Source organism: Equus asinus, unplaced genomic scaffold (genome assembly GCF_041296235.1).
Source record: "Equus asinus isolate D_3611 breed Donkey unplaced genomic scaffold, EquAss-T2T_v2 contig_27, whole genome shotgun sequence".
Lineage (NCBI taxonomy): Eukaryota > Metazoa > Chordata > Mammalia > Perissodactyla > Equidae > Equus > Equus asinus.
In genome coordinates this window covers 47,501-71,699 of record NW_027224927.1, presented here as the reverse complement: position 1 = coordinate 71,699, position 24,199 = coordinate 47,501, and the positions used below count along the sequence as shown (strand labels likewise).

The following is a 24,199-nucleotide window of genomic DNA, read 5'->3' as shown; positions in this document are numbered from 1 at the left end:
GTTTCAGAGGGTAGATATTTCAGGGTTGCTTTTTCCCCAGGTCTCCACGCCTTTGGGTTTTGTTTTTGCTTAACGAGTGCCACCTGAGCTAGCCTCTCTTGCCCATGTTCCTCAGTTTCAGAGGGTAGATATTTCAGGGTTGCTTTGTCCCCAGGGCTCCACGCCTTTGTGCTTTGTTTTTGCTTAAGGATTGCCACCTGAGGTAGCCTCTCTTGCCCATCTTCCTCAGTTTCAGAGGGTGGATTTCTCCGTGTTGCTTTTTCCCCAGGTCTCCACGCCCTTGTGTGTTTCTTTTGCTTAAAGATTGCCACCTGAGCTAGCCTCTGTTGCCCATCTTCGTCCGTTTCAGAGGGTGGATTTCTCAGTGTTGCCTTTTCGCCAGCTCCCCACGCCCTTGTGTGTTTCTTTTGCTTAAAGATTGTCACCTGAGCTAGGCACTGTTGCCCTGCTTCCTCAGTTTCAGAGGGTACCTTTTTCAGGGTTGCTTTTTCACCGGGTCTCCTCGCCATTGTATTTTTTATCTTATTTTTTTTGCTTAAAGATTGCCACCTGAGCTAGCCTCTGTTGCGCTTCTTTCTCAGTTCTAGAGGGTAGATTTCTCCGTGTTGCTTTTTCCCCAGGTCTCCACGCACTTCCTTTTATTTTTCCTTAAGTTTTACCCTACTGATGATGTGTTGTTGCCATGGTAATCCTGCTCAGTACGAGAGGAACCGCAGGTTCAGACATTTGGTGTATGTGCTTGGCTGAGGAGCCAATGGGGCGAAGCTACCCTCTGTGGGATTATGACTGAACGCCTCTAAGTCAGAATCCCGCCCAGGCGGAACGATACGGCAGCGCCGCGGGAGCCTCGGTTGGCCTCGGATAGCCGTGTCCCCGCCGTTCCCCCGGCCGCCGCCCCCGCGTGGCGCGGCGCGCTTAACGCGCGCCACCTGAGGTAGAGTCTGTTGCCCCTCGTCCGGGACACGAGGGCGCGCCGGAAAGGCGGCCGCCCCCTCGCCCGTCACGCAGCGCACGTTCGTGGGGAACCTGGCGCTAAACCATTGTCGACCTGCTTCTGGGTCAGGGTTTCGTACGTAGCAGAGCAGCTCCCTCGCTGCGATCTATTGAAAGTCAGCCCTCGACACAGGGTTTGTCTCGGTCGGTCCTTCCCCGACCGCCCTCTCCGGCGCGGCCCCGCCGCCGGCCGCCGACCGGCGGGCGGCGGAGGTCGAGCGGAAGGCGCGGGCGGGGCGCCCCTCCGGCGCGTCCCCGCCTCGGCGCCCCGCCGCCCCCTCTCCGACCCCCGCCGGGGCCTCGCCCCGGGCTGGGACGGGGGAAGGGGAGGGCGGCGGGCGCGGCCGAGCGGTGGGCCGCCGGAGGGCGGCCCCGCGGCCCCTTTCCCAGGGGGGGCCGCGGGCCCCTCGGTGGTGCGCTCGCGGCGCGGACGCCGCCCGGGGCGGCCGCGGTCTGTTGCCCGCCTCGCGGGCGCGGCGTGCCGGCGGGTCGGCGTGCCGGCCGGTGCATGGCCCTTGCGCTTCCCCGCCCCGCGCCTCTCTCTCTTCCGCCCGCGTGGCGGGTCGACCAGCATCCCGCCGCGTGGTTGCCGCCGCTTCGTGGGTTTCGAGAGAGGGAAGGTAGGCCGGGCGCGGGCGGGCGCGGGCGCCGCGCCGGGCTCGCCCGGGCCGGCGGAGGGGTCGACCAGCTGTCCGGCCCGGACTCGGTCCCCGGACCGGGGCGCGCGGGTCGACCAGATGACCGCGCCGAGCGCCGCGGGGACGCGGGGCTCTCGGCGGCCTGGGTGGGCTCCCCGGCCTCCGTCGGCTCCAGAGACCCCGCGGACTCGCGGGTGCGGCTCCCCGGTGGCCGACGCCCTGCCGGGTCGACCGGCGGCCGGGGCCCGGGCCCGGGCCCGGGTTCCGGCGGCGGCGCGGGTCGACCAGATGTCCGCGCGGGGCGCACGCTCCTCTCAGGCCCCGAGGGCTACGCGGAGGCCGCGGACGAGCAGCCGCGAGGCCGCCGGGGCCGCCGCCCTGCCTGGTCGACCAGCTGTCCGGCCCGGACTTGGTCCCCGGACCGGGGCGCGCGGGTCGACCAGATGTCCGCGGCGCTCGGGGCCGGGCCTCGGGGCTCTGGGTGCCCTGGGTGTTCTGGGTGCGCTCCCGGCCCTCTGTCGGCTCCGAAGGCCCCGCGGACTCGTAGCCACGGGGTCCGGCGGCGCGCGGGTCGACCAGATGTCCGCCGGAGCGCCGCGGGACCGCAGGGCGCTCGGCCTTCTCGGAGGCTCGAGGGCTCCGGCGACCCGGCGGACGAGCAGCGGCGAGGCCGCTGGGGCCGCCGCCCCGGGTCGACCGCGACCCGGCCCCCGGGTCTCGGGTCTCGGGGGGGTGGGCGGGTCGACCAGATGTCCGCACCGAGCGCCCCGCGGGGCCGCGGGGCCGCGTTGCGCTTCTTTCTCAGTTCGGAGCCCCGAGGGCTCCCTGGAGGCCCCCGGTCTCCCGCACTTCCTTTTATTTTCCCGGACTTGGTCCCCGGAGGGGGCGCGCGGGTCGACCAGATGTCCGCGGCGCCCGGGGCCGGGTCCCGGGTCTCTGGGTGCTCTGGGTGCGCTCCCGGCCCTCTGTCGGCTCCGAAGGCCCCGCGGACTCGTAGCCACGGGGTCCGGCGGCGCGCGGGTCGACCAGATGTCCGCGACGAGGGTGGACGCGGGGCGCTCGGCCTTCTCGGAGCCCCGAGGGCTCCCTGGAGGCTGCGGACGAGCAGCCGCGAGGCCCCTGGGCCAGCCGCCTTGCCCATCGACTCAGTTTCGGCGGGTCGATATTTCCGGGCGCTTTTCCCCAGGGCTCCGCGCCTTTGTGTTTTGTTTTTGCTTAACGATTGCCTCCTGAGCTCGCCTCTCCGGCCCGGGGTCCGCGGGTCGAGGGTAGATGTCCGGGTCGCTTGTCCCCAGGGCGCCGGGGCCTTTGTGCTTGGGGTTTGCTCCCGGCGGAGGGCTGAGGCGAGCCCTCGGCCTCAGCCTCGGGGTTCGGGGGCGACTCCGTGTCGCTTTTTCCCGGGTCTCGGGGCCCTCGGGGTTTCGGAGGCTCGACCAGATTGCCACCGAGCGCCGCGGGGCCCGGGGCTTCGGCCGCTCGGAGGGTGGAGGGCTCAGTGCTCCCCGCCGGGGCCGCCGCCCTGCCGGGTCGACCAGCTGTCCGGCCCGACTTGGTCCCCGGAGGGGGGCGCGGGTCGACCAGATTCCTCGGCGCTCGGGGAGGGTCCCGGGTCTCTGGGTTGCTTTTTCCCCGGGTCTCCTCGCCACTCGTAGCCACGGGTCCGGCGGCGCGCGGGTCGACCAGATGTCCGCGCCGAGCGCCGCGGGGCCGCGGGGGCGCTCGGCCTTCTCGGAGCACCGAGGGTGGAGGCTGCGGACGAGCAGCCGCGAGGCCCCGGGGCAGCCGCCCTGCCGGGTCGACCAGCTGTCCGGCCCGGACTTGTCCCCGGAGCGGGCCGCGGGTCGCCAGATGTCCGCGGCGCTCGGGGCCGGGTCCCGGGGCTCTGGGTGCTCTGGGTGCGCTCCCGCCCTCTGTCGGCTCCGAAGGCCCCGCGGACCGTAGCCACGGGGTCGGCGGCCGCGGGCGACCAGATGTCCGCCCGAGCGCCGCGGGACCGCAGGGGTCGGCCTCTCGAGGCTCTGGCTCCGGCGGCCCTCTGGACGAGCAGCGGCGAGGCCTCCGTGGCCCCGCCCTGCCGGTCCGGCGACCGGATGACCCGTGCCTGGGGGGGGGGGGACCGGGGCGGCCCGCCCAGATGTCCGCACCGAGCGCCTCCCGGGGGCCCCGGGGGCGCTCAGCCTTCTCGGAGCGCCGGGCTCCCTGGAGGCTGCGGACCCAGCCCGGCCCGGGCAGCCGCCCTGCCGGGTCGACCGGCGGCCCGGCCCGGACCGGGCCCCGGGTCCCGTGGCGCGCGGGTCGACCTTGTCCGAGCCCCCACCTGGCTGCTGGGTCGCTCCGGCTTCTGGCAGTCCCGGGGCCCGCGGGCACGTAGCTGCGAGACCCGGCGGCTGCCCTGGGCCGGGGCGCGGGTCCGAGGGGGTCCGGCGGGATCGGGCGGCCCGGCGGCCCGGCTCCCTCCCCCCTCCCTCCCTCGCTCCGGCTCCGTCCAGCCGCCACGGCGGTCGTCGGTCGACGGGATGAAATAGACCTTCCCAACGCTTTTTATCATTCATTCCTCCGAGTCCGGCGACGCAGGCCAAGGGACGGGATTCGGCCGCGGTTCCCGTTTTCATTCCCGGGAGGGAGGTTCGGTGGCGGGAGCGGCCCGGTTCCCGGAAACGTGAGCGCGACTCCATCCGCCGGAGCTTGGAGGTGCAGGCAGGAGGGAGGGGCTTCGCCGTTCGTTCGGTGCCGGCCGGGGGGGGGCCTCCCGGACCGCTCGACCAGCCCGAGCCGCCGGAGCCCCGGCCGGCCCCGGGAGGGAGTCGGCGGACCCGCCCCGGGGGACGGGCGAGGGAGCCGTCCCGGCCCGTCCCGGTCCGAGGGCGGCCCGGGGTCGGGACCTTCCGCCTCCCCGATCCCCTTTCCTCCCCCGCTCCGCCTGTGGGCGTCCCGGCCGGCCGCGGGGAGGCCCGTGGAGGGCGCGCACGGGCCGGCCGCCGCGGCATCCTCCCTCCCCCGACCTGACCTGACCTGGACGAACGGCTCATCGGCCCCCGGAGGGGATCCGGGCCGGTGAGGAGGCCGCTTGTCGGGCGCCACCTGCTGCCCGGCAGGGGGGGGGTAGGAGTGGAGAGGGAGGGGGGCGTGGGGCCGGGTGCGGGTCCGGCGCGGGGGCGGGGCGGGGAGGGTGGAGAGGGGCGGAGGCGTGGACGGGGTGGGTCGGAGCGGTGGGACGGGAGTTCTATCTTAGAAAGAAGCGGGTGGCGTCTTTAGAGGAGTCCGGGAATAGCTTCTCCATTTAGTTACAGCCGTGGAGGAGGACGGGAGCCTGGTCCCATATGGATGGAAGTGGAAAGCCGGAGACCGTCCTTGGTTTCTTTTATTTTTTCTTTCCCTGCTCCCCAAATGACCCCCCCACCCCCGCCCCGCCCCGCCCCGCCCCGCCCCGTCCCGCCCCCCCCGCCCCGCCCCGTTGTAGGTTCGTCCAGGTAGGTTCCAGTGGTTTCGCTGCTATGTGGGACGCCGCCTCGGCGTGGCTTGAAGGGCGATGCTGGGTCTGGGGCTGCGCCCAGGATCCGAACCGGTGAAAACCTGGGCCGTCGAAGCCGGGGGCCGGGGTGGGGGGCGCTACTTGACCGTTCGTCCACGGGCTCGGCCCCCGGCCCCTTGTTTTCTAGGGAGAGAGACAGAGAGACCCGATCCATTTTCCCTTGGCCTCTAAAGCGTGCGTGTGGTCGAAAGGCGACAGAGAGAGGGGTTCTGGTCCAGAAAGCCCCGACTGCGCCGCCGCGGGGATCGGTCGGTTCCGCCCGAACCGTCCGAGTCGGAAAGGAACGGACAGCTTTCCTCCTTTGGGCCCCTGACTTGGGACCGACAGGGGAAGAGGAACAGGCCTCTCTCCCTCACACCCTGGCCCCTTCCTCCAGGACGCCCTCCTTCTAGTCAGCCCGCCTCTGGCTTTTCCACACGCCGACGACCGCTCGTCGGCATGGACCCACCTTCCTTGGGGGACACCACCACACGACTCTCCCACTCGTCTGCCTGCCTTTCGTTGGCGTCGCTGCCAAAGGCGAGGGGTAGGGGTGGCGGTGGCAGGGACGGCAGGGGCCCAGCGGCTCTCTGGCGGGTGAGGAAGTCTTGCTGGTTCTCCTAGGTCGGTGATCTTTCTCGATCTCCACACACATTCTTCGTTTGGGGAGCCAAGAGACGCCCTCTGAGGAATCCCTATGGCCAGGGTCGATCACTTACTCGCTCACTGCCTCGGCCTCGGCCTCGGCCTCTGTCCATCTTGTCTCTCTCCCTCCCTCCCTCCCTCCCTCCCTCCCTCCCTCCCTCCCTCCCTCCCTCGTCGGTCTCTGTGTGTGGACGTCTAGGTGGAGGCGAGGCAGGGAGGCCACCCACCCACCCACCCACCCACCTACCTCGTGGTTTACCACACGCTCTACACGGAGGTAGAATTCCCATCCCACCGAATCCATCCTTTCCACGGGGCACAAGCCAGTGGCCTTCGGGAGTCTCTCTCCCCAAGGTGGCGCATCCGTCATGGCTATCTATTTCCAGAAGGTTTCCGTTTCCATCCCCTCCCCCCGAAAGAAAAAACGGCCCCACTCCCGGATCTGCCCCACCACGATCACCACCACCGCTGCCGCCGCCGCCGCCGCCGCCATCTGCTGTCGCCCTCTAGGGTTGGACCGTTCTAGCTCTCTCCTCTGTGTGGAATCGCAACGTAGGTCGCCTTGGATGTCTGGCACCTCTCACTTAGCAGAAGGTTTTGGAGGCTCAGGCTGGGCCACGCTTTGGCCCGGGTCAGTGTTCCGTTCCTCCGGATGGCTTCCTCGTTTTCCACGAGAAGGAGCCGTGAAGACGGAAAGGAAGGGCGGATGGATGGCTTTTCCCGTGCTACCGAGTCCCTCTCCCCTTTTCCCCAAAGCGTGAGGGGCGGTCGAGAGGATCGTCTCTGATGACAAAAGTCAGAGGCACCCCGGGTCAGACACCGTGCGAGGCGTTGGTGTGTTCTCGAGAGGAGAACACGTCCCCGTCAGCGTTTCCTGTCGTTCTCGTTCCGAAAGGATTCACGCGCCACCCCGTCTCCCTCAAGGTCTTAGGGCTGTCGTGCTCCGCAGCCGTCACGTGTCGTGGATCCTGGGCACCACCACGCCACCCCGCCCCCCCCCCCCGCCATAGCTGTCGATCGCTATGTGGCACGCCTACGTTTGCCCAAAAGAGCAGTCCGATGGACAGCGTGGTGCTTTTCCCAGCAGGCAGGCAGGTGAGAGTCACCCCTCTAGAAGGTTTCCAAGCCCCGTTCCATTCTCAGAGGCAGCTCCTTTGGCCATCAAGGAGGCAGGCGATGGGGGTGGGGGTGGGGATGGGGATGGGGCAGGGGCCTCTGTCCCTCTGTCGCGGTAGAAATGATTGGGAAAGGAGGGACAATGGGCGTAGGTCGACCATCCTGGGCGGTGGTGCTTTGGGAGCTTTTTCTAGAAGAAGGAGCGAACGGCGTTCCCTGGGAAGGGAGGAAACCAGAGGAGGTCCCCCTCAGACCGACCTGGCACGAGAAGGACACACACTCTCTCTCTCTCTCTCTCTCTCTCTCTCTCTCCCTTTTCTTCCTGACTTGAAATCAGGAGACAAAACTCCCCTGCCAAAGGGGCCCTCCCAAAACGGGGAGTGAGGAAGACCTCCTTCTCTTCACGGCTGAAGTTCTCCCTGCCTTTCCTGGACGGGAAGGATAGCACCTACGCCCGCTGCCGTCGGTGACTTTTAGTCCCCCTGGAGAGGAAGAAATTCTTTCCCGTGGCCGAACCCTGGCGGTTCGTTCGTGCTGCAGAGGACGTGACCCTCTCTGACACACCCAGGAACCTCCTCGCTCCGGGTCGAGGAGAGGGAGTTCTGTTCTGTGGTTTAGAATGGTGCTTAAAAAGGGATGTCGCTTACAAAGGGTCCTCGTCCCCCTTCCTAAACCTAAACGGACGGCTCGGCTCGGAGGCGTGAGATACGTTTCGCATCCTCCTCGTCGTCTTCACTCAAAGTTTTATTGGAGTTTGGAAGATTTTATTTTTTGTCTTTCCTTTTTCTCCCCAAAGCCCCCCGGTACGTAGTTGTGTGTTCTTCGCGGTGGGTCCTTCTAGCGGTGGTATGTGGGACGCCGCCTCAGCGTGGTTTGATGAGCAGTGCCGTGTCCGCGCCCGGGATCCGAACGAACCGATGAAACACTGGGCTGCCTGCAGCGGAGCGCGCGAACTTAACCACTCGGCCACGGGGCCAGCCCCTTACTGGATTTTCAAAACAACTCCGGGGGCCGGCCCGGTGGCGCGGCGGTGAAGTTCGCACGTTCTGCTCCGCCGGCCCCGGGTTCGCCGGTCCGGATCCCGGGCGCAGGACCCGGCACCGCTTGGCGAGCCACGCTGTGGCAGGCGTCCCACCTGGAAAGTAGAGGGGGATGGGCACGGATGTCAGCTCAGGGCCAGTCTTCCTCGGCCGACAGAGGAGGATTGGTGGCAGATGTTCGCTCAGGGCTCATCTTCCTCAAAAATAAAATAATAAATCGATTCGATAAAATGTCAAATAACACAACCGCGGGATCACGCTTAGAGTCACCCTTGGCCCGATGATGCCACTCCCCACCCCCCCCACCCCCCTGCCCCCCACCATTTGGAGGTGCCGTCAGTGGGATTCGTTCCTGTTTGTCCATCTTTCTTCCTCTTTTTTTTTTTTTTTTTAAAGACTGGCACCCGAGCTCATTGCCAATCTTTTCTTTTCTTTTTATTCCTCCTCCTTCTTCTTCTTCTCCCCAGAGCACCCCAGTACCTAGTTCTATATTCTCTTTGAGGGTCCCTCTGGTTCTGCCGTGTGGGACGCCACCTCAGCGTGGTTTGATGAGCGGTGCCGTGTCCGAGCCCAGGATCCGAACCTTCCAAGCCCCGGGCCGCTGAAGCGGAGCGTGCAAACTCAACCGCTCGGCCACGGGGTCAGCCCCTCCCTTCCTTCCTTCCTTCCTTCCTTCCTTCCTTCCTTCCTTCCTTCCTTCCTTCCTTCCTAAGGAGGAGGAGGCAGGCACTGTGTGAAGTCGCCAGTGAGTCTGTGGAAAGAGACGGAGGATTTCCCATGGGAAGCCGGGGCGGGGGACACGGACCGATGTCGTGCGAACTTGAAGGTGAAAGATCAAAAAACCCACACACGCCTAGAGCGGCGGGTTGCCCGTTAGGAGTTTGCTTGCCGGGCCCATAACGCAGGGCTCATCGATGAGCCAAACCGTCCGTGATCCTCAAGCAGTCTAGTAGGGTTAGAGAAAGGAGGGGGGCACTCTTTCTGCCCCAGATGAGGCGAGTTTCTCAGACAGCCACCCTGCCCCAACATCTCCCCTCCCTGCCTCCCGGCCCTTGGTGGACTGCGGCCTAAGGGTGGGGGAATTGAAGAAAGCCGTTCAATGGAAAAAAGCCCGAGGCCATGGGAGAGAGCTTCCTGCACTTGAATGAAGCCCTGACGCCAGGCCCATCGGAATGAATGGGCCTGACCTCCCCTCCCCCCTCCCCCCTCCCCCCTCCCAGGCTGGCGACTCGGCAGTGGAAGGCTAGGGGTTTCTTCCGAAATGGTGAACCGGCCCCCTTGTCCACAGGAAAACCACACACGGGTACAGCCTAGGCCGGATCTCAGGCCAAGTCGTCAGGGTGGCAAGATGATGGCGGATGAGAGGAAACTTGTTCTGGGACCGCACCGCCCCCCCCCCATCGCCTCTCTGGCTGAGAAGAGGGCTGGGGAGCGGTGAGGGTCAGGGGGAGAGTGGGGGCGGGGCCGGGACAGGGACCACCGGGCAGTAGGACGGGAGTAGCCCTGAGGCCTGCCTGCCTGCTTCCTTCCCTGCCGGCGCAGGGCTGAGAGAGGCACGGGGCACGCTGGCTCCTGCCCCTTCACTCATTCGGGAAGCCTCCTGTTGTTGCTCCTGAGGTGCCGGCTGCGGTGACAGACAGAGCAAAACTCCTCTCTCTGTCTATTTCTTCAAAGGCCCGAGTCTGAGCTACGACAGATTCCCCTGTGGCTCAACCCGCAACCTCCCATCCTGCCAGACCAGACCCCTTGTCTAAAAACCTCCACTGGAGGAGCTCTTCCACCTGACTCGGAAAGGAAACACCAGCCCCGCCTCAGCCTCACACCCACCACCACCACCACCACCCGCCCCCCCCCCCCCGCCCCACTCTCCTCCGGACCCAGATACCTAACAGAGGGAACAAAAATCCAAAAATCCTGCTGCTCTCCTTCTACCACCTCCACTTCAGAAGAGTCAGTCTCCCCCGAACACCTCAGACTCTGTGACTTCCCGCGGCCTCCCTTTCCCCGTCCCCATTCTCTCCCCGGACGGGCCCCATCTTACACTTGAACGACAGCTCCACCGCTCGGGGCAGCTGGACACGATGTCCCAAAGTGGCCCGGACGGTAGCCTGGTCGATTCCAAAGGACCCACGCACGCAGTCGGCCATAAACGTGGTGTGGAGATCGTGGACGTTTGCGGGCCTCTGATGAAATCGCTGCTCCGGGGACCCCGGCGTCTAGGACCCGTCTTCTCCGTGTTCTTCACACCGTTGCTCCTGGGCCGGTTATTCTCTTCCCTCTCACTGACCTTAACGTTTTGTCTCTGCCATTGAATTTTGACTGTGCGAATGTGACTTGCCGCTGTAGGGCTGCGTGGATCTCTCAGGCATCCTGCTGTGCCGTGCGGGGGGGGGGGGGGGGAATCCTTGGTGGGTGGGTCGATAGACGTCCCTTTGGTTGTGCCCTGGAGGGGAGAGACAGAGGGGACGACTCAATCCACCACGAACGCTGATGTCGCTCCGATAAACCTGTAGCGGTGATTCTAGTTTATGGCCCGTGTCCTGAAAATAACTTCCCGAAGGGCCAGCCCGGCGGCACAGCGGTTAAGTTCGCACGTTCCGTTTTGTCAGCCAGGGGTTCGCAGGTTCGGATCCAGGGTGCGGACGTGGCGCCGCTTGGCGAGCCACGCTGTGGTCAGCGTCCCGCCTATCAAGGGGAGGGGGATGGGCACGGATGTTAGCTCGGGACCACTCTCCCGGGGCAAAAAGAGGAGAATTGGCAGCAGGTGTCAGCTCGGGGCTCGTCTTCCTCGAAAAATAAATTAATTAAATTAATAAAAACAACTTCCCAAACCTCTCTGATAACTTGAAGCTTTGAAGTTTTGCGAGGTGAAATCAGGTGATAAAAAAGTCCACGGACGGGGGCGGCCCCGTGGCCGAGTGGTTAAGTTCACAAGCTCCCCTTCGGCGGCCCAGGGTTTTGCCGGTTCAGATCCCGGGCACGGCACGGACACGGCACCGCTCGTCGGGCCGTGTGGAGGCGGCGTCCCACATGCCACAACTGGAAGGGCCCTCAACTAAGATAGACAACTATGTCATGGGGGGGATTGGGGGAGAAAAATCGGGAGGGGGGGAAAAGAAAACAAAAACGGAAGATTGGCAACAGGCGTTAGCTCTGTGAGGGCCGATCTTCCTCACCCAAAAACTAAAGTGAGATGAAATCAAATAAAGCGAAGGAAAAGATAAACCTATGAAATCCCATGTTTCTAAAAGTGGCCAAGTGTTTAGAAATTGGCCAAGCGACGGAATGCTCATGGGAAGGACAGTTCCTAATTGCTGGCTTCTTAGTTTTCACCAAAATTAAGGTTCGTGAGGGTTAAAAAATCTACTTAACAAATGCGATGAAAGCCACTAGGCCGGCCCGGTGGCGCGCTGGTTAAGTGTGCCTGTTCCGCTTCGCCGGCCCGGGGTTCGCCAGTTCGGATCCCGGGGGTGGACGTGGCACCGCTGGGCGAGCCACGTGGTGGTAGGCGTCCCACATATGAAATAGAGGAAGATGGGCACGGAGGTGAGCTCAGGGCCAGCCTTCCTCGGCAAAAAGAGGAGGATTGGCAGCAGTTAGCTCAGGGCTCATCGTCCTCAAAACAAAACAAAACAAAACAAAAAGCCACTAAAAGTGAATATGGGAAACATCTTTGTGTTCAAGGAAAGTGAGATGGCTGCCTTCAGGCAAGAGGGCCTAAAAAGTAAAGATCGTTTTGTCTGTGAAAAGGTGATCAAAGTTTCACGGGGAAAATAATCTGAGAAAAAGGCCTGTTCGTGGTCAAGTGGCCTAAAATTGGAACGAGTGGACAGATAGAAATGGCGAGCGATAGGATCTATGGGAGTCTATGAGGAAGCCATTGGGTGTCGGCCTAATTCGGCCTGACAGTGTTTTTCGAAAAGGGCCTGACGTGGCCGTCGAGCACGCATCGCATCGTAGATCCGCTTTACACATTTCCTACGGCAAGAACCAATGCCCTTAAGGGAAAGGAGCAGCTTCCCCGTGCTCGGGCCTTTCCTTAAGGAGAGGCATCTTTCCTTAGGCTAGGAGCGGATGGTTGCGCTCACCTTTGACCATCCGGCTCCCCTGTGACCACCCAGGCCCAGACAACCGACCTGCCACCCAGCAGTGTCTGTCGATCGCTGTGCCGACAGAGCAGTCTCGCGACTATCATCCAAGGGACCTTTCGATCCTATGTGAAACGTCCTCTCTGGGGGTCTAGAAGCACTCTGTACACCCCACTTCCCGGGCACCCTCTCTTCCTTCGGGAAGAAAGGCCCCGGGCCACAGTCCTCACATTTTAGCTCAGAATAAACGCACCCCGATTTTCACGGATAGATTGGTTCCGGATTATTTCCGTCGACAGAATGGAATCAAGTCAATGAGTTTCAAGATCGGAGGGAAGCTGATGCAAAATCAGAATTTGTTTTTCTCACTCCCGAAAGGATACTTTTCTCTAACTTCTAGTCTCCTCCTGATAAAGACATTGGAAAAGGTTTCTCTTGACCTCTGAGGGAATCGACACCAAAGACAGAGATCCTCCATTTTGTCAGAATGATTTCCTAGGCCTCCAATGGAGGAGGCCTCCCTCGGACGGGAGCTCAGCTTTTGTTTTGCAACAGTTTTCCTCTCTCTGCTTGCCTTTAACATCTCCTTTCCCGTTCTTCTTTTTTGGAAGGGAAATACGTGCACCGCTGGGGAAAAAAAAAAAAAAAAGAATTTTCTAAATGACCAAAGAAGATCTACGACTGTTGTTATTTTGGTTTCACGGAGCAGTTCCACGTCCACATTTACTCCATTTTAAACACCCACACACACTCACAGCACGGCGCTGTGAGGATGTCCCGGGGAACTCGATTTGTGGAGGGAATGGCTGTGAGGTCTCTGCCCCCCAACCCCCACCATTTGGGTGCTTCTGCTTGTTGATGAGGACGGGAAGCCCTGCTGAAATCCATATTCTTATCACCACACGTGCATCTGCACCCATGCTCCCCCCCGTGTGTCGTCTTTGGGCTTTGCTGTGGCCCCGTGCGGAGGGAGACCTGTTTTGTGTTGTAAACTTTTCCGCGGCCAAGCGGCTCGGTCCTTTCCTCTACGACTTGTGGGCTCTGTCTGTCCGTCTGCCTTAGAGAGACCCTCTGGGCCGGAAGTGACAGGCTGCACACAATTCCTGACAGACTGCGGACAATTCCTCCGTCGTCACGGTCCTTCTCTGATGACGTGCATGGTTTCGGTTTGACAGCGACCCCCACCCCCCACCCCGCCGTGATTTTCTAAGTCCTCCCGGGAGCCCGGGAAGTGCTCGGGCCGCTCCGGGAAGCGGGGGCCGGCAGCCCCGGCCTGCCCCGTGGCATCTCCGGGGACTTTTCCACCTCTGTCCGCGTCAGCCAGCCGGCAGCCCCGCGCCCGGCCCGGCCCAGAAGTCACGTGGGGAGTCTGTCCCCTTCCTGGCAAGCCCACCCACCCCACCCCCCTCCCCGCCGATTTTCCAACACCTCCTTCTGCGCCCAGGGTTGCCCTGTGCTGCCTGGGAGCTCCGAGGTGGACACCCTGGGGCCTCACGTGGTGACCTCCCGGCCGCCCCAAGCGGGCCCAGAGAGAAAGAGAGAGAGAGAGAGACAGAGAGAGACAGAGACAGAGACAGAGACAGAGAGAGACAGAGACAGAGACAGAGACAGAGACAGAGAGAGACCTGACCCGGCGGTGGGCTCAGGCTGTGCACTCTCGCTGGCTGGTGACCCGGTTCCCTCCCGCTGACCCCTCCGCGCCGGTCGTTGGGCGCCATCTGGCGGCCGCTTTTACAGAGTGGCCCTCCTCCGGAGCCCCGGCGACATGAGCAAGGGATGGGACTCGCAGGACGTCTGTGTGGTTTCCAGTGTGGGGCTGTGTGGAACAGAGCTGCTAAGAACATTCATGCCCCGGATTCTGTGTGAATGAACAGGAACGTGGCCGCAGCCCCCACCCCGCCCCCCGCCCCAGCCCCCGGGAGTGGTGGGAGTGGTGCCCTCCAGACCACCCTCGGGTTGGATGCCTCCCTCCCTGGAAGGACTCACGGGACTCCACAAAAGCTGACTTCCTGGAGGTCCAGCGGAGACCCCCAAGGCCCAAGGCCCCCCCCCCCCCACCCACCCACCACAGATCACTGTGGAAGCCTTAACGACCCAAGGCTCCAGCTACATACAGACGCTCTTAGGAGGCAAGATACACCAAAGGCTTATGTAGGTTGCCACTTTCGGTGGTTGTTTCCGCGGCGTGTCAGTTTTGGAACCCGCCACGCCCTTTTTCACAGAGGCCATACCGTTTCCCTTCACCACCAGTGAGGCGTGAGTGACTGACTTGGCTTCTCCGCGACCTGACTAGCAGTTTGATCCTGTTCCGGTATTTGGAAGAAGGCAGTCTCACCCATGTGTCCCCACAATGTCTCCCTCTAATTTTCTCACTTGCTTTTCCAGGGAACAGCTCACATCTTTTCATGCGCTTATCGGTCATCCATGCGTACCTCCTCCACCCCAGGTGAAAGTGCCTGCTCTGTCTATTGGTCTTCCATTCGTTTTGTATTTTTCAGTGTTGATTTCCCCCGGGTCTCCACTCCATTGTGGGTTTTGTTTTTTGTTTTTTGTTTTTTGTTTTTTTTTTTTGCTTAAAGATTGTCACCTGAGCTAGGCACTGTTGCGCTGCTTCCTCAGTTTCAGAGGGTACCTTTTTCAGGGTTGCTTTTTGACCGGGTCTCCTCGCCATTGTATTTTTTTATTTTTTTTTTTTTTGCTTAAAGATTGCCACCTGAGCTAGCCTCTGTTGCCCATCTTCTTCGGTTTCAGAGGGTAGATTTCTCAGTGTTGCTTTTTCGCCAGCTCTCCACGCCCTGGCGTCTTTTTTTTTTCTGCTTGAAGGCTGCAACCTGAGCTAGCTTCTTTTGCCCATGTTCCTCAGTTTCAGAGGGTGGATTTCTCCGTGTTGCTTTTTCCCCAGGTCTCCACACCCTTGTGTGTTTCTTTGGCTTAACGATTGCCACCTGAGGTAGCCACTGTTGCCCATCTTCGTCCGTTTCAGAGGGTGGATTTCTCAGTGTTGCCTTTTCGCCAGCTCCCCACGCCCTTGTGTGTTTCTTTTGCTTAAAGATTGTCACCTGAGCTAGGCACTGTTGCCCTGCTTCCTCAGTTTCAGAGGGTACCTTTTTCAGGGTTGCTTTTTCACCGGGTCTCCTCGCCATTGTATTTTTTTATCTTATTTTTTTTGCTTAAAGATTGCCACCTGAGCTAGCCTCTGTTGCGCTTCTTTCTCAGTTCTAGAGGGTAGATTTCTCCGTGTTGCTTTTTCCCCAGGTCTCCACGCACTTCCTTTTATTTTTCCTTAAAGATTGCCACCTGAGCTAGCCTCTGTTGCCCATCTTCGTCGGTTTCAGAGGGTAGATTTCTCACTGTTGCTTTTTTGCCAGGTCTGCACGCCCATGTGTTTTTTTTCTGCTTAAAGGTTGCAACCTGAGCTAGCTTCTTTTGCCCATGTTCGTCAGTTTCAGAGGGTGGATTTCTCCGTGTTGCTTTTTCCCCAGGTCTCCACACCCTTGTGTGTTTCTTTGGCTTAACGATTGCCACCTGAGCTAGCCTCTGTTGCCCATCTTCCTCAGTTTCAGAGGGTGGATTTCTGAATGTTGCTTTTTCCCCAGGTCTCCACGCCCTTGTGTGTTTCTTTTGCTTAACGATTGCCACCTGAAGCCAGCCTCTCTTGCCCATCTTCCTCAGTTTCAGAGGGTAGATATTTCAGGGTTGCTTTTTCCCCAGGTCTCCACGCCTTTGGGTTTTGTTTTTGCTTAACGATTGCCACCTGAGCTAGCCTCTGTTGCCCATATTCGTCCGTTTCAGAGGGTGGATTTCTCAGTGTTGCCTTTTCCCCAGGTCTCCACGCCCTTGTGTGTTTCTTTTGCTTAAAGATTGCCACCTGAGCTAGCCTCTCTTGCCCATGTTCCTCAGTTTCAGAGGGTAGATATTTCAGGGTTGCTTTGTCCCCAGGGCTCCACGCCTTTGTGCTTTGTTTTTGCTTAAGGATTGCCACCTGAGGTAGCCTCTCTTGCCCATCTTCCTCAGTTTCAGAGGGTGGATTTCTCCGTGTTGCTTTTTCCCCAGGTCTCCACGCCCTTGTGTGTTTCTTTTGCTTAACGATTGCCACCTGAGCTAGCCTCTGTTGCCCATCTTCGTCCGTTTCAGAGGGTGGATTTCTCAGTGTTGCCTTTTCGCCAGCTCCCCACGCCCTTGTGTGTTTCTTTTGCTTAAAGATTGTCACCTGAGCTAGGCACTGTTGCCCTGCTTCCTCAGTTTCAGAGGGTACCTTTTTCAGGGTTGCTTTTTGACCGGGTCTCCTCGCCATTGTATTTTTTTATCTTATTTTTTTTGCTTAAAGATTGCCACCTGAGCTAGCCTCTGTTGCGCTTCTTTCTCAGTTCTAGAGGGTAGATTTCTCCGTGTTGCTTTTTCCCCAGGTCTCCACGCACTTCCTTTTATTTTTCCTTAAAAATTGCCACCTGAGCTAGCCTCTGTTGTCCATCTTCGTCGGTTTCAGAGGGTAGATTTCTCACTGTGGCTTTTTTGCCAGGTCTGCACGCCCTTGTGTTTTTTTTCTGCTTAAAGGTTGCAACCTGAGCTAGCTTCTTTTGCCCATGTCCCTCAGTTTCAGAGGGTGGATTTCTCCGTGTTGCTTTTTCCCCAGGTCTCCAGACCCTTGTGTGTTTCTTTGGCTTAACGATTGCCACCTGAGGTAGCCTCTGTTGCCCATCTTCCTCAGTTTCAGAGGGTGGATTTCTGAATGTTGCTTTTTCCCCAGGTCTCCACGCCCTTGTGTGTTTCTTTTGCTTAACGATTGCCACCTGAAGCCAGCCTCTCTTGCCCATCTTCCTCAGTTTCAGAGGGTAGATATTTCAGGGTTGCTTTTTCCCCAGGTCTCCACGCCTTTGGGTTTTGTTTTTGCTTAACGAGTGCCACCTGAGCTAGCCTCTCTTGCCCATGTTCCTCAGTTTCAGAGGGTAGATATTTCAGGGTTGCTTTGTCCCCAGGGCTCCACGCCTTTGTGCTTTGTTTTTGCTTAAGGATTGCCACCTGAGGTAGCCTCTCTTGCCCATCTTCCTCAGTTTCAGAGGGTGGATTTCTCCGTGTTGCTTTTTCCCCAGGTCTCCACGCCCTTGTGTGTTTCTTTTGCTTAAAGATTGCCACCTGAGCTAGCCTCTGTTGCCCATCTTCGTCCGTTTCAGAGGGTGGATTTCTCAGTGTTGCCTTTTCGCCAGCTCCCCACGCCCTTGTGTGTTTCTTTTGCTTAAAGATTGTCACCTGAGCTAGGCACTGTTGCCCTGCTTCCTCAGTTTCAGAGGGTACCTTTTTCAGGGTTGCTTTTTCACCGGGTCTCCTCGCCATTGTATTTTTTTATCTTATTTTTTTTGCTTAAAGATTGCCACCTGAGCTAGCCTCTGTTGCGCTTCTTTCTCAGTTCTAGAGGGTAGATTTCTCCGTGTTGCTTTTTCCCCAGGTCTCCACGCACTTCCTTTTATTTTTCCTTAAAAATTGCCACCTGAGCTAGCCTCTGTTGCCCATCTTCGTCGGTTTCAGAGGGTAGATTTCTCACTGTTGCTTTTTTGCCAGGTCTGCACGCCCATGTGTTTTTTTTCTGCTTAAAGGTTGCAACCTGAGCTAGCTTCTTTTGCCCATGTCCCTCAGTTTCAGAGGGTGGATTTCTCCGTGTTGCTTTTTCCCCAGGCCTCCAGACCCTTGTGTGTTTCTTTGGCTTAACGATTGCCACCTGAGGTAGCCTCTGTTGCCCATCTTCGTCCGTTTCAGAGGGTGGATTTCTCAGTGTTGCCTTTTCGCCAGCTCCCCACGCCCTTGTGTGTTTCTTTTGCTTAAAGATTGTCACCTGAGCTAGGCACTGTTGCCCTGCTTCCTCAGTTTCAGAGGGTACCTTTTTCAGGGTTGCTTTTTGACCGGGTCTCCTCGCCATTGTATTTTTTTATCTTATTTTTTTTGCTTAAAGATTGCCACCTGAGCTAGCCTCTGTTGCGCTTCTTTCTCAGTTCTAGAGGGTAGATTTCTCCGTGTTGCTTTTTCCCCAGGTCTCCACGCACTTCCTTCTATTTTTCCTTAAAAATTGCCACCTGAGCTAGCCTCTGTTGTCCATCTTCGTCCGTTTCAGTGGGTGGATTTCTCCGTGTTGCTTTTTCCCCAGGTCTCCACACCCTTGTGTGTTTCTTTGGCTTAACGATTGCCACCTGAGGTAGCCTCTGTTGCCCATCTTCCTCAGTTTCAGAGGGTGGATTTCTGAATGTTGCTTTTTCCCCAGGTCTCCACGCCCTTGTGTGTTTCTTTTGCTTAACGATTGCCACCTGAAGCCAGCCTCTCTTGCCCATCTTCCTCAGTTTCAGAGGGTAGATATTTCAGGGTTGCTTTTTCCCCAGGTCTCCACGCCTTTGGGTTTTGTTTTTGCTTAACGATTGCCACCTGAGCTAGCCTCTGTTGCCCATATTCGTCCGTTTCAGAGGGTGGATTTCTCAGTGTTGCCTTTTCCCCAGGTCTCCACGCCCTTGTGTGTTTCTTTTGCTTAAAGATTGCCACCTGAGCTAGCCTCTCTTGCCCATGTTCCTCAGTTTCAGAGGGTAGATATTTCAGGGTTGCTTTGTCCCCAGGGCTCCACGCCTTTGTGCTTTGTTTTTGCTTAAGGATTGCCACCTGAGGTAGCCTCTCTTGCCCATCTTCCTCAGTTTCAGAGGGTGGATTTCTCCGTGTTGCTTTTTCCCCAGGTCTCCACGCCCTTGTGTGTTTCTTTTGCTTAACGATTGCCACCTGAGCTAGCCTCTGTTGCCCATCTTCGTCCGTTTCAGAGGGTGGATTTCTCAGTGTTGCCTTTTCGCCAGCTCCCCACGCCCTTGTGTGTTTCTTTTGCTTAAAGATTGTCACCTGAGCTAGGCACTGTTGCCCTGCTTCCTCAGTTTCAGAGGGTACCTTTTTCAGGGTTGCTTTTTCACCGGGTCTCCTCGCCATTGTATTTTTTTATTTTATTTTTTTTGCTTAAAGATTGCCACCTGAGCTAGCCTCTGTTGCGCTTCTTTCTCAGTTCTAGAGGGTAGATTTCTCCGTGTTGCTTTTTCCCCAGGTCTCCACGCACTTCCTTTTATTTTTCCTTAAAAATTGCCACCTGAGCTAGCCTCTGTTGTCCATCTTCGTCGGTTTCAGAGGGTAGATTTCTCACTGTGGCTTTTTTGCCAGGTCTGCACGCCCTTGTGTTTTTTTTCTGCTTAAAGGTTGCAACCTGAGCTAGCTTCTTTTGCCCATGTCCCTCAGTTTCAGAGGGTGGATTTCTCCGTGTTGCTTTTTCCCCAGGCCTCCACGCCCTTGTGTGTTTCTTTTGCTTAAAGATTGCCACCTGAAGCCAGCCTCTCTTGCCCATCTTCCTCAGTTTCAGAGGGTAGATATTTCAGGGTTGCTTTTTCCCCAGGTCTCCACGCCTTTGTGTTTTGTTTTTGCTTAACGATTGCCACCTGAGCTAGCCTCTCTTGCCCATGTTCCTCAGTTTCAGAGGGTAGATATTTCAGGGTTGCTTTGTCCCCAGGGCTCCACGCCTTTGTGCTTTGTTTTTGCTTAAGGATTGCCACCTGAGGTAGCCTCTCTTGCCCATCTTCCTCAGTTTCAGAGGGTGGATTTCTCCGTGTTGCTTTTTCCCCAGGTCTCCACGCCCTTGTGTGTTTCTTTTGCTTAAAGATTGCCACCTGAGCTAGCCTCTGTTGCCCATCTTCGTCCGTTTCAGAGGGTGGATTTCTCAGTGTTGCCTTTTCGCCAGCTCCCCACGCCCTTGTGTGTTTCTTTTGCTTAAAGATTGTCACCTGAGCTAGGCACTGTTGCCCTGCTTCCTCAGTTTCAGAGGGTACCTTTTTCAGGGTTGCTTTTTCACCGGGTCTCCTCGCCATTGTATTTTTTTATCTTATTTTTTTTGCTTAAAGATTGCCACCTGAGCTAGCCTCTGTTGCGCTTCTTTCTCAGTTCTAGAGGGTAGATTTCTCCGTGTTGCTTTTTCCCCAGGTCTCCACGCACTTCCTTTTATTTTTTTCCTTAAAAATTGCCACCTGAGCTAGCCCCTGTTGCCCATCTTCGTCGGTTTCAGAGGGTAGATTTCTCAGTGTTGATTTTTCCCCATTTCTCCACGCCCTCTTGCTTTTTTTTTTTTATTTCCTTAAATGTCGGCGCCTGAGCTAGCTTCTTTTGCCCATCTTCGTCAGTTTCAGCGGGTAGACTCTCCGCCTGCCTTCGACAGGCCCTCTGGACTGGAAAGCTTTCCTCCTCCCGTCATCACGGTCCTTCTCGGATGACGTGCCTGGTTTCGGTTTGACCGTCCCCGCCCGCCCTGATTTTCTAAGTCCTCCCGGGAACCCCGGGGGCGCTCCAGCCGCTCCGGGAAGCGGCGGCCTCCCGGCCGCACCGGCCCAGCCCGGCCCGGGCCGCCCCCTGGCCTCTCTGGGGGGAACTCTCCCCTTCCCCTTCCCGGTGATCGCCCGAGAAACCTTTTCCGAGTCCCCCTCCTGCGGCTGGGGCTGCGCCTTGGCGGCCGGGAGCCCGCGGGCGGACGCCCCGGGGCCGCACTGGGCCGGGAGGCTGGGTCCGAGGGGGCTCCGGGACGGGATCGGGCGGCCCGGCGGCCCGGCTGTGCTCCCCGGCGGGCCCGCGCTCCGGCTCCGTCCCGCTGAGGCGGTCGTCGGTCGCCGGGTGCCACCTGGCGGCCGCTTTTATATCGTCTCTTTCCTCCGGAGCTCCGGCGACGCGGGCCAAGGGACGGGACTCGGCCGCGGTGACCGAGGCAGAGTCCCGGGAGGCCGGCGTCGCTGGCGGGATCTGGCCCGGTGGCGCCGGGGCGTGAGCGCGACGCCCGCTCGCCGGAGATTGGAGGTGCAGGCTACTGAGGGAGGTGGCTGTCGCCGCGCCGCCCGGTGCCGGCCGGGGTGTGGGGCCTCCCGGACGGGTCGACCAGCAGCCGCCGGTGCCCCTCCGTCCCCGGGAGGGGGTGGGGGGCCGCCGCGGGGGAACGGGCGAGGGAGCTCGTCCCGTGCCCGGCCGTCGTCCCGAGGGCGGCCCGGTGGTCGGGCCTTCCGCGTCGCCGATCCCCTTTCCGCGCCCCGCTCCGGAGGTGGGCGACCGGCCGGGGCCTTGCGGGGGAGGCCCGTGGAGGGCGCGACGGGCTCGGCCGCCGGGCTGGCCTTTTCCCCACTGGTCTTCCGAGTCGACCGGCTCTGGCGGTGGGGACCGGGCCCGGTCCTCGGATGCCTCCTCCTCCGTGGCAGTTTTTTTTTCCAAGTCCCGCCCTGGAGAAGAGCGTGGACCGGCCCCGGGAGCCCTCGAGGGCGGGCCGGGGAGGGCGTCCCCGGCCCTGACGCGTGCCCGGGGTGGGTCCGGGCCGTCGGACCGGACTTCTCTCTCCGAGTTTCGCGGGTCGCGTCTTTGTCCGGAGGCGGGAGGGGGCCGGCTCGAGGCGTAGGTGGAGCCCCGGCTGAGGGACGGGAGCCACGGTCCCGCCCCGGGCCCGGTCGCCGGAGGCGCCTCCGCGGAATTCTTTTCTAAGTCCTGACCCGGCGACTCAGAGGGAGGGACCGACCGGTCCCGGCCCGCGCGGGCGGCCCGGGGAGGCTGTCCCCGGCTCCCCCTGCCGCCACGCTTCTGGGGTCGACCAGATGGCCCCGGGAGCTCCGGGCCTGGTGGCGATGGGGTCGTGCTTGGGGTCTGGTGGCCGTGGCCGTGATCCAGGGGTTCCCCTGGTGATCCGTGGGTGGGCCCCGTCTCCGGGCGCGGCGATTCTTGCCCCCGAATGGGTGGTTTTGTGCCGCCAGATAAGTGCTGACACGCTCTGCTTGGGTGACAGTCGCCCGAGAGCTTCCGGGTGCCTGGATGCGTGTGCGGGGAGGGCTCCGGGCTCTGGCCGAGAACAGGACGCCCGTTTCCACCCCCGCCGCTTGAGCCGCCCGCTGGGGCCTGCGCGCCGGCTCTTGTGCGTTCCAGGCGCCCCCACGACCGTGGTGCCACCTCCGGTCTCTGGTACCCGAGGGCGGCGGGGTTAGGGGCGCGGGGTCCTCTACCACGTGCACTCCCTGCCGCCGGCACCCGGGTGCGGTCGCGACTTACCCCATCCCACCGGCTCCGTGCCAGTGCGTGTCAGGCGTTCTCGTCCTGGGGTCGTCGCCCGCGCTTGCTGGAGAAGGAGAGGGGTCGGTGAGGCTGAAGCAGGCTCCTCCGCTCGCTGTCCTCGCCGGCCTTCCCTTGCTCGGGGGTCCCTCGCGTTATGCTGCCGACCGATGTGGTGATGCTGTGCTCTCCCGGGCCGGGCCTAAGCCGTGCCAGACGAGGGACGGACGTTCATGGCGAACGGGACCGCTCTTCTCGCTCTGCCCGCGGGTCCCCTCGCCCGTTCTCCCCCGCTGCGAGTGGCGTGTGGGAGGCGGCAGGGGTGCGGAATCCGGCCCGACCTCGCTCCCCCGCCCCGTGCCTCGTGGCGTGGGCGGTGTCGGGGTCTCCGTGACGCGGCGGATGCTCTGCCTGTTGCCTCTTGGCTGTGTCTCGCGGGCGGCCCTCCCCGCGGTGGGGCGGGCCGTGTTGCCGCCGCGCCGCGCGCCTTCCCGGGCGCGTGAGCGCGTTCCCCAGGCCGTTGGCGGTGCCCCTGGAGCGTTCCAGGTCGTCCCTCAGGCGCCCGAGGCCGAGTGGCGGTGTCGTTCCCTGTTCCCGTCGGCCTCCTCAGGTAACCGCTGCGCTGGTGTGTCTGAGGAGCGGGGGGGGTCGAGTCGGTAAGGGAGGCGTGCCCCTCGTCCCCCTCGGGGGGGACGGGTGCCTCGTCGCCCCCCACGGCGTGCCGTGTGGGGGCGGGCAGGCTCGGGCGCGTGCCCGCGCGTTCCCCTTGCTGGGGTTTCCCCGCGGGTGTGGGAGTGACCGTGGCGGGCCGAGCCAGCGGCGTGGCGCTGGCTCTTTGGTTGGGAGGTGCTGTTTGATCGGCACCTCCGTCCCAGTCTCTGCCTCCCTTGGTCTCTCGGCCTGAGGGGAGGCACTGACTTGGGAGCCGCACAGGGGCCTTGTAGATCCCTAGCTAAGCCCAGTGTGGCCATAGATGGCGAGCCCGGGGCAGCGCGGGCTCGCGGCCCTGACCACGGACGCTCCGACTTGCTCTAGGCCTTACCTCTACCGCAGACCCCTCCTGCATTGCGTGGCCATGGTGTCTGTAAGCGCCTTGGTGGGCCCGATGGCGGACGATGGGCGGGGGCGACACGCCCTCGGTGAGAAAGCCTTCTCTAGCGATCCGAGAGGGTGCCTTGGGGTACCGGACCCCCCAGCCGCCGCCCCTCCTTTGCGCGTAGTAGCCACGGACGCCACCACCGTGGCGCGTGGGCAGAGCTGCTCTTTGCCTACCGCGGCCGGCGCCTCCCCCCTCCGAGTCGGGGGAGGGTCACGCCCGGCCGGGCCGTCGTCGGGCGCGGGGCCGCGCGTGTGCGCGAGCGTGCGCGTGGTTCTCCCGTCGCGCGCTGGGGCGGGGAGAGGGCCCGGCCCTGTCCGGGCTCCGCCCCGCCGCGAGCGGCTGGCTCTCCGCTCGCTCCCGTCCCGAGCCGCAGCCGGTGGTGGCGTGCGGGCATGGGTGGGGGCCGCCGCCGCTCTCGGGCGCGTTCCCTCGGGACGTGGGCCCCGGAGCAGACCAGACAGGCAGACGGGTGGCTGGGTGGACGGGGCGGCCCCCGGCGGCGGGGGCGCCTCACGTAGGCCCCGGCGGTGGGGCCGGGCCCGCGGGAGGCCGAGGGGTGGCTGAGGCCGGCCGGCGTCCCAGGCGTCGTGGGACCGCCCTCGCGTGTCGTTGGCGGTGGGATCCCGCGTGTGTTTTCCTGGTGGCCCGTCCGCGCCCGAGGCCGTCCCCGGGAGCCTTCCCGCGAGCCCGTGCTCCCTCCGTCGAGGCGCGCGCCGCGCTCCCCGCTGCCCCCGGTGCTCCCCCGCCCGGGCAGACGCCTGGCCGCGCCGCCCACCGGCCGGGACCGAAGTGGGCCTCGCTGTGCGGGTGTCGCCTCCGGCCACCGAGGCCGGTGGTGGCCCCGGGCGAAGTGCTCTCGGCTCCGGTCGGGTGGGGCCCGCGCGCCAGGCGCCCGGCGCGGGACGCTGGCGCCGTGTGCGGGAGAGCCCTGGCCGTGGCGGGGCCGAGCCCCCGTGAGCTGCGCGCGGGGCGACGGGGCCAGTCGCCGTTCTGGGCGC

General features: G+C 61.6%; 1 protein-coding gene and 1 long non-coding RNA gene across 2 annotated transcripts; both read right to left on the bottom strand.

The window, feature by feature from the left end:
- Positions 1-2,846: 2,846 nt before the first annotated feature.
- Positions 2,847-4,179, bottom strand: LOC139043496 (basic salivary proline-rich protein 1-like). The gene is made up of 3 exons (XM_070503561.1): positions 3,949-4,179; positions 3,450-3,732; positions 2,847-3,355 (listed from the first exon to the last, which is right to left on the bottom strand). The coding sequence occupies exons 1-3, from the start codon at positions 4,177-4,179 to the stop codon at positions 2,847-2,849; spliced, it is 1,023 nt and encodes a 340-aa protein (XP_070359662.1).
- A 3,473-nt stretch (positions 4,180-7,652) lies between these two features.
- LOC139043497 (uncharacterized) lies at positions 7,653-13,714 on the bottom strand. Its single transcript, XR_011500585.1, has 4 exons — positions 13,662-13,714; positions 9,985-10,386; positions 8,424-8,694; positions 7,653-8,136 (listed from the first exon to the last, which is right to left on the bottom strand). It is a non-coding gene; the product is annotated as an uncharacterized lncRNA (long non-coding RNA).
- Positions 13,715-24,199: the final 10,485 nt, after the last annotated feature.